General features: G+C 44.3%; 1 protein-coding gene across 1 annotated transcript in view; it reads left to right on the forward strand.

Annotated features, from left to right (window-relative positions):
- Window positions 1-9,408, forward strand: part of LOC121877145 (FERM and PDZ domain-containing protein 4-like) — a gene marked incomplete at its 5' end in the record, with an annotated part of 87,217 nt that overhangs the window by 19,557 nt on the left and 58,252 nt on the right. Inside the window, 5 exon segments of the mRNA XM_042382765.1 lie at window positions 716-884; window positions 3,580-3,693; window positions 4,416-4,664; window positions 4,998-5,117; window positions 7,482-7,618. Of these exon segments, the coding sequence (XP_042238699.1) occupies window positions 716-884; window positions 3,580-3,693; window positions 4,416-4,664; window positions 4,998-5,117; window positions 7,482-7,618 (789 nt within the window).

Genomic DNA, 9,408 nt, shown 5'->3' on the forward strand with positions numbered 1-9,408 from the left:
TGACTTGGTGATAGTTCATTAGCGGGTCAAACGATTCGCTCAAGCAATCAGCGTGTGTGGTGGTCGGGTAGGGACGTCGTTTACAAGGTTAAATCGTCTCAGCCAATGAGGAACATCGTTACATAACACCCAGGTAATCAGCCAATCAGCAGCACTATGATATAAACGTTTCAGTACAATGACAGGTTAGGTTATGTCAGGTTAGGTCAGGTTAGGTTAGGTTAGGTTAGATTAGGTTAGGTTAGGTTATGTTAGGTTAGGTCAGGTTAGCTTAGGTTAGGTTAGCTTAGCTTAGGTTAGGTTAGATTAGATTATGTAATATAATGATGCCACCACCTGAAAATTACTGTACATGTTATATTACACCTGAAACTGTACTTAGACTGTACCCAAATGTGCTTAATTAACCTGATACTTCTCACCTGACTTTCTCAAACTAAGGTGTTGTAATATTTATAAACTCTTCTTCTTCCTACTCCTTCATCCCCAGCTCCCTCCTCTTCCCCTTCCTCTCCTTCCCCCTCTATCTCCCCTTCCTCCTCCCCATCCTTCTCTTACTCTCTCCCCCCTATTCCTTTTCCCTCTTCCTCCTCCCGTCTCACATTCATAACAGACAGACAGACAGACAGACAGACGATAACATTACTAAACAAACATTGATTCTCTGTCTAAATCGAACTCACTCGCCCTCTCCTCCCGTCTCTTCCCGTCTTAGGTTCGTGACAGAGGGAGGCCCCAGCGAAGAGAAGCTCCTCCCGGGTGACCAAATCCTCATGATTAACGGGGAGGACGTGAAGAAGGCTCCCCGCGACCACGTTATCCAGCTCGTGAGGTCGTGTAAGGATAAGGTCCAGCTTACTGTTACTCAGCCTCCCCTGGATAATGTAAGTCCCTTGGTTTGGGGTTAAGGGATAAGGGTTAAAGTCTCTCTCAATGTTCAGATGACCTTTTGGATAATGTGAGGGTGTGTGGATAAAGTGGGTTGGATAATGTGAGGGTGTGTGGATAAAGTGGGTTGGATAATGTGAGGTAAAGTGTGTGGATAATGCCTGTTGGATAATGTGAGGGTGTGTGTGGATAGGAGTAGGCTGGATTATGTGAAGTGTGTGGATAAAGTCTGTTGGATGGATAATGTGAGTTAAAGTGTGTGGATAATGTCTGTTGGATAATTGTGAGGTAAAGTATGTGGTTAAGTTAGGTTTGACATCTCCAGGACGCGTCTGTGTGTGTGTGTGTGTGTGTGACCAAATTAGATATGGGGATTTTTTTTCCTTCGTGGGGGTAAAAACCTCCTCTTCCTTTTTCCTCTTCTTCCTCTTTCCTCTTCTTCCTCTTTCCTCTTTTTCATTCTTCCTCTTTCCTCCTCCTCCTCCTCCTCCTCTTCCTCCGACAGTAAGGAGGAATCGGCCACTGGTAACTCACATAGATAAAACTACCTCGTAAATTCTAAAACAACCCTCAATTAATGGAGGTACCGAGGAGGAGGGAAAAAAGAGGAGGAAGAAAGAGGATGGAAGGGAGAAGGAGGAGAAGGAGGAGTTGAAGGAAGGAAGAAGGATGTACAGACAAGTAGCAGGTGACACAAGGAGGTTAGGTTAGGTTAGGTTAGGTCTGTTTTGGCAATACTTAAAGGCTCTGAGGTGGACAGGTGGATGTAATTAGGGCTGTGTAACACCTGTTGGGCGTTACTTAGGTAGGGGTAAATATAATCTCTCTCTCTCTCTCTCTCTCTCTCTCTCTCTCTCTCTCTCTCTCTCTTGAGTGGGGTGGTAGTTGACAGTGAGTGGGATAGTAACGAGAGGACTAGTGGGTAGCTCCTCCCTGGCGCCCACTCCACCCACTCCCATTCCACACGCCACCTTACACCTCCCACACGCCACCCACTCCCCTCTTTCACTTCACCCACCCGCCCACCCACTCAACTCCCTCCCCCACCCACTCAACCCCCTCCCCCACCCACTCAACCCCCTCCCCCCACCCACTCAACCCCTCTTACCCCTCAACCCCTCCCCACCCACTCCAACCCCCTCCCTCACCCTCAACCCCTCTGCCCTCAACCCCTCCCCCACCCCTCCAACCCCCTCCCCCCACCCACTCAACCCCCTCCCCCCCACCCACTCAGCCCCTCCCCACCCACTCAACCCCCTCCCCCACCCCTCAACTCCCTACCCCACCCGTGCCCTCCCCACCCCACCCACCCGCGACCAACTTTATCAACAGGTTGTGTGTCACGTTAGTATGTGTTATCGCGCCGAGATATGAGCGGAACTAACACAGGAAATGATGATACGTATCTCTCTTTCTTTCTTTCTTTCTTTCTTTTCATTTTTCTTTCTTTCTTTCATTTTTCTTTCTTTCTTTTCCTTCCACCTATATCCCCACCTATAATATCCCCCACCTATAATATCCCCACCTGTAATATCCACTGCACCTGTACCTCCACACCTGTAATATCCACCTGCCCCCACACCTGTAATTGTCCTTTTCTGTACCTCCACACCTTTAATATACCCACACCTGTAATATCACCACACCTGTAATATCCCACTGCCTGTACCTCCCCCTTTAATATCCCCCACACCTGTAATATCCACCACACCTGTAATATCCACCACACACCTGTACCTCCACACCTGTACCTCCACACCTGTACCCCCGCACCTTTCCCAAAACACCCGAGAGAAGACAGTGTTGCCAGACAGATTTATTGACCACTAATGAGAAAACTTGGCCCCAGGTTCTCCAACTTTTATTGGCAACGGTGTCATTGTGTCCCTAACTACTTAATACGTTGGTGCGTCTCCCTCCACCTGCTGCCTCGCCTACACGCCCACACACACACACATATATACACACACGCATGCCAACAAGCCCTCTCGCCTCTAACACACCCCACACACCTCTAATACACCCCACACACGCCTCTAACACGCCCACACACGCCTCTAACACGCCCTCACACGCCTCCTTGCATACCTCCCCACACGCCTCTAACACCACACGCCTCCTGTACGCCCCACGCCTCTAACACGCCCCACACGCCTCTAACACGCCCACACCTCCTAACACGCCCACGCCTCTAACACGCCCACACACACGCCTCTAACACGCTCACACGCATGCCAACAAGCCCACTCTCGCCTCTAACACGCCCACACACGCCTCTAACACGCCCACACACGCCTCTAACACGCCCACACACGCCTCTAACACGCCCACACAAGCCTGGATGTCCTTAAACTGTTTTATAAAAGGCATAGTCACTGCAGCGAACATTATCCCATTAATTAAAACTTTCTGAGTTAATGTGTAGTAATGTGTAGTAATGTATGTGTGTATGTATGTATGTATGTATGTATGTATGTATATTTAAAGAAGATACTTACTGTAGGTAGTTAAAGAAGAGGATGTATTTTTTAGCTAATTTTCTCCCTCTCTCTCCCCTCCCTCCTCCCCTCCCTCCTCCCTCCCTCCCTCCCCTCCTCCCTCCTCTCTCCCTCCCCCCTCTCCCTCTCTCCTCCCTCTCTCTCCCCTCTCCCCCCTCCCCCTCCCTCTCTCCAACCGCTCGTCCTCCAACAGTCAGCGAGGAAGTCAGCCTTGTTGAGCGCCGCCAAGAAGCAGCGCCTCAAGTCCAACCCCTCGAGGGTGAGGTTTGCCGAGAGTGTTGACATCAACGGCTCGCCTTCCTACTCTGTAAGTCTCTGGGCGTCCTGTAGTGATGAACTGTAGCTAATTTGCATATACAGGTACACTTGGTTCATTTGCATATACAGATACATTTGGTTCATTTGCATGTACAGATACACTTGGTTCATTTGCATATACAGATACATTTGGTTCATTTGCATATACAGGTACACTTGGTTAATTTGCATATACAGGTACACTTGATTAATTTGCATATACAGATACATTTGGTTCATTTGCATGTACAGATACACTTGGTTCATTTGCATATACAGATACATTTGGTTCATTTGCATATACAGGTACACTTGGTTAATTTGCATATACAGGTACACTTGATTAATTTGCATATGCAGGTACACGGGAGAGGTAATTTGCATATACAGGTACAGGTGAATGGTGATGTGTTATTAATTAAGCTATAATTTATATGTATAAACATCATCGTTTGTATTGTGTTAATATTAATGATATAATTTGTATAGTGTCATATAAATTTGTATAGTGAGTTGGTTAGTTTATATGATATGATGCTTGTGAATGATATAGCCTGTTACATACTAAGGAGTATACTCAGTGCCATGGTGCCATATACAGTGCCATGGTGCCATAAACAGTGCCATGGTGCCAGATACAGTGACATGGTGCCATATACAGTGCCATGATGCCAACACTCACACTTGCCGAGTTTATATATTGAATTAATTGGCTTAAAGTTCTCCTCACAGCCGTCCAACTTTAACACGAGCGAGTCCACTACGCCCTTCATGCCCAACGTCCTCAAAGTGTTCCTCGAAAACGGCCAGACCAAATCGTTCAAGTATGACTCAAGTACTACTGTAGGCGACGTGCTGGACTCCCTACATCAGAAGCTGGGTATTAAATGCTCGGAACATTTCTCTCTGGTTGTGGAGCACGTTAAGAGTCTTCGGAGGAACAAGCTAACTATCCTCGACCCTAAGGAGGCGCTATCTAGGGTAACTATGACCTTCTTCTTGTTTTGGGTGGGGGGTTATAGGTGGTCTCTAGGGTAACTACGGTGTTATTTTGGGTTTGTTGTAAGTTCTCTCTAGGGTATAACTACGACACTCTTCATCATCTCTTTGGGGGTGTTCATAATGTCATCTTTCATCACCCAGAACAATATAATATGTCCCGATTCTGTTTGTTTATTTATTTTAATACATTAATTATGGGGGGTAATGTTTTCTTATCTTTAACTTTATTCATAATGTTTTTAGTTGTGTATGAATTTTATTGACATTTTTTTTTCTTGTACAAAATGAATTAATGTATTGTGTTACCCCCAGATCGCCGCCCGGCCTGGTGCCCAACACTTGAGATGTCTCTACCGCGTGACGTTTGTGCCTCGCGACTCCTACGACCTCCTCAGGAAGGACTCCATGGCCTTCGAGTACCTCTATCTCCAGGTAAAACCTCCACTCACTTGGGGCATCACTTCCTTCGCTAAGCCTCGTGCCTCGTCAGGAAGCCCCCTCCTCCTCCTCCTCCTCCTCCCGTTCACCTTCCCCGGAAGGACCATGTCAACAAGGCTTTGCTCTTTGTCCTCTTCTTCCTCCTCCTCTCGTGCACCCAGCCACCACGGGGACCTCTCCTGGTGGGGGACAACCCTCGGCACTGCACCTTCTGTTCTGGGTCGTGGTTGGAAATGGGATGATTATGCAAACATCTCGGACATTTATACAGCCTCAGTAGATGATATTCCTGTAGACGGTAACTCCTCTTGCCCTTCAGTAGTGCCCTTTGCCGCCTTGGATCATGCATGCCCTTCTTTCCTCTGGTCACGTGCCCTTCTGTACGTCACCTCCCCTCAGGTAGAGCAGCTAGGGTCATTAAGTCTCCCCACACCTGTATACGCAGGACCTATCCAATACCTATATCCCGTAGCAGCTACAGGTATAGCCCTATTTAGGAAACCCACCTGGAGAGGGGTAGGTATGTGGGTGTGGAACTACCGGAGGCTCCTACAGCTTCTCTATCAGCTACGGTTCCTCCTGTATCTCTTAGCTAAGTTAAAGACTCTAGGTAAATGGGCTCTGAGACTCAAGGTAGTGGCTCTTATACTCAGGAATCTTGAGTTGATCATGAAACACCTGAACAAGTTGAAAGTGTTGGGTAAAGCCTTGATGAGGTGGCGTCTGGTGAGGAAGCTGCTGACACAAGTGAGAAAGATTGTCAAGAAATACCTCCGGTGGAATCTCCTGTGGAAGTTGTTGAGGCGTCTCCTGCCGAAGTAAGAATTCTTCAGCCCCCCCCCCCCCACCAACTTGAGCTCCTCAGTTCAGAATATTCCATGTGCCAATTTTTTTTCCCGTAGAAGGTGGAACTGTGAAAAAATGAAAAAAAAATATTTAGCCATAATTGAATTTTTTAAATACTGTAAATATATTTTTAACTCAGGCCAACAAGCAAAGGTCTCAATTTTTGTAGATAAATTAAATAGTTTTTTTTATATATATTTACATTAGTAGAGAAAATGGTTGTTAGATGGTTGTTAAATGGTTGTTAGTGGTTGTTAGTGGTTGTAAACGTAAGCATGCTGAATAAAGTATTGCTTGTGAATGATGTTTTCTTGAGCTAAACCTTCTTAGTAGTTTAGGTAGTGTCTCCCTCCCGTGGCCGCAGGTGGTGGTCGAGGAGAACTTCAGCTCCCTTCAGTAACTCCTTCTACGTCTCATTTTATATATTGTTTACCTCTGTTTACTGCACACACTGTTTATCTGTTGAAGTTCCTGTTTACTGCACACACTGTTTACCTCTGAAACTCCTGTTTATCTCTGTTGAAGCTCCCGTTTGACACACTTTCCCTGTTATAAATTTGATGATGTCTGGGTTCTGTTGGGTTTTATGGGGTTCTATTCTCTATATACATACTTAGGTCTCATGCCATACTTACCACCTAATGGGTTCTATTCCCTATATTCATCCCACTGTAAATTTACCCAGTTTATATATCTACAAATTACATAAACTTAATCGAATTTATATACATTACACAAACTTAATTTATATTCATTTAGTTATTTACATTATTTATTTTGGAATTTATATAAACAGTAAATAATAAAAGATGTTTGACCTATCATCAACAAGATAGGGTTCAGTAGTTTGTCTGTAGGTGTTTAAACTGAGGTAAGGTACAGTTGGCTACAGTTACGCCTGGTACAGTATGTGGTGTGTTTTATGATATGTGGCAATGCTGTAGGAATGATTATCTAGCATCATTAAGTCTGGCTTCTATTGTGAAGTTGTTTAGGATCATTCGGGGAGTTTTGAACATGATGTAAACAAAGACAGTGGTGCCACATCAACAAAGACAGTGGTGCCACATCTCACAAAACACGCCAATTGATGTGCCAGGTATAATTGCAAGCGAGTGTACACTGAGCATTAACATAACCTGGTATTAATTAAGGTTTAGGATGTAAAGGAAACTATGAATACAAGAAGGTGTGATAAAATTTGTTGTGCTATTAGGTAGGTTAATTAGATTACCTGAAATTAAATGAAACTAAGTACCAAGTAAATTAATTACCTGAGAGTAACACAAATTATCTAGATAAACAAAAGTATTACCTAAATCTAAAACAAACTTAGCTAATAGAAATCAAACCAATAAACAACTTGACTAGGTTTTAATAATAGATTCAAAATCCAAAAAAAAGGGTTAGGTTTTAATCCCTTTCTCTCCTCAAACACAAAGAAATCTCCTCCCTTCGCTTCCCCACCCACACTAAACCTTGTGTTCCAACCTTCGCCTGCTCCTCCCACAGTGCTGTAACGACGTGATTCAAGAGAGGTTCTCCCCCGAGCTGAAGTATGATGTGGCGTTGCGTCTGGCCGCCCTTCATATTCAGCAACACGCCCTCAGTAACAACATGCCAGCCAAGATCTCCATAAAGAACATTGAGTAAGTATCTGGTGTTGTTGGGGAGAGTGTTGGAGGTAGTGGGGGAGGATGGTATACTGTTGGAGATATGAATGAATTTTAATTACAACAACAAAAATAACAATAATAATAATAATAATAATAATAATAATAATAATAATAATATAAATAAAATTAATACATAAATGTTACTGTAAACTTTGTAGCCAATTTACTGTAATTTGAAAGATAAGAAAGAATTACCAATAGCTGTAGTTTAATTACAGTCAATGTAATTTATGTAATGGGAACACACTAGCTCGGAGTAACACACATACACATTACATGCCCTTGGTCAATTATATTTTAGAATGAGTGAACATTTATGAAGTGGTTAATGCTATGACACCGGGGCGTTATCCTGTCATATTAGTGGTTAAATACTATGACAGTGAGGCGTTATCCTGTCATAGTGGTTAATGCCATGACGGTGAGGCGTTGTCCTGTCATGTGTGAAGTGGTTAATGCTATGACAGTAGGCGTTATCCTGTCCATACTGATGGTTAATACTACTGGCGGTGGGCGTTATCCTGTCATATTGATGGTTAAAAGCTATGACAGTGAGGCGTTATCCTGTCATACTAGTGGATTGTATGCTATGGCAGTGGGGCGTTATCCTGTCATATTGATGGTTAAAGCTATGACAGTGAGGCGTTATCCTGTCATATTGAGTGGTTAATACTATGACGGTGAGGCGTTATCCTGTCGCGTAGTGGTTAAAGCTACTGACAGTGAGGCGTTATCCTGTCGCCAATAGTGGTTAAAGCTATGACAGTGAGGCGTTATCTGTCATAGTGAAAAGGTGGATAATGCTATGACGGTGAGGCGTTATCCTGTCATATTAGCGGATAATGCTGTGACGGTGAGGCGTATCCTGTCATACTAGTGGTTTGCGTATAACGCTGCTTCGGTGGGGCGTTATCCTGTCATATTAGTGGTTAATGCTATGACAGTGAGACGTTATCCTGTCATATTAGTGGTTAATGCTATGACAGTGAGGCGTTATCCTATCATATTAGTGGTTAATGCTATGACAGTGAGACGTTATCCTGTCATATTAGTGGTTAATGCTATGACAGTGAGACGTTATCCTGTCATATTAGTGGTTAATGCTATGACAGTGAGGCGTTATCCTGTCATATTAGTGGTTAATGCTATGACAGTGAGGCGTTATCCTGTCATATTAGTGGTTAAAGCTATGACAGTGAGACGTTATCCTGTCATATTAGTGGTTAATGGTATGACAGTGAGGCGTTATCCTGTCATATTAGTGGTTAATGCTATGATAGTGGGGCGTTATCCTGTCATATTAGTGGTTAATGCTATGATAGTGGGGCGTTATCCTGTCATATTAGTGGTTAATGCTATGACAGTGAGGCGTTATCCTGTCATATTAGTGGTTAATGCTTGCCTATGACGGTGAGGCGTTATGCTGTCGCTGGTGGTTAATGCTTATAGCGAGTAGGAAGGCGTTTATCCATAATGTATTAGTGGTTAAAGCTATGATGACGGTGAGGCGTTATCCTGTCATATTAGTGAATGCAACCGCTGCGGCAGGTAGGCGTTATCCTGTCATACTGGTGGTTAATGCTGTAGCGGTGGGGCGTTATCCTGTCGCCAACTAGTGGTTAAAAGCTGCGGCGGTGAGGGCGTTATCCTGTCATATTGAAGTGGTTAATGCTATGACACCAGGGCGTTATCCTGTCATATTAGTGGTTAATGCTATGACAGTGAGGCGTTATCCTGTCATACTAGTGGTTAATGCTATGACA

This window comes from Homarus americanus, unplaced genomic scaffold (genome assembly GCF_018991925.1).
Source record: "Homarus americanus isolate GMGI-L3 unplaced genomic scaffold, GMGI_Hamer_2.0 scaffold24140, whole genome shotgun sequence".
In the NCBI taxonomy this organism is placed as follows: domain Eukaryota; kingdom Metazoa; phylum Arthropoda; class Malacostraca; order Decapoda; family Nephropidae; genus Homarus; species Homarus americanus.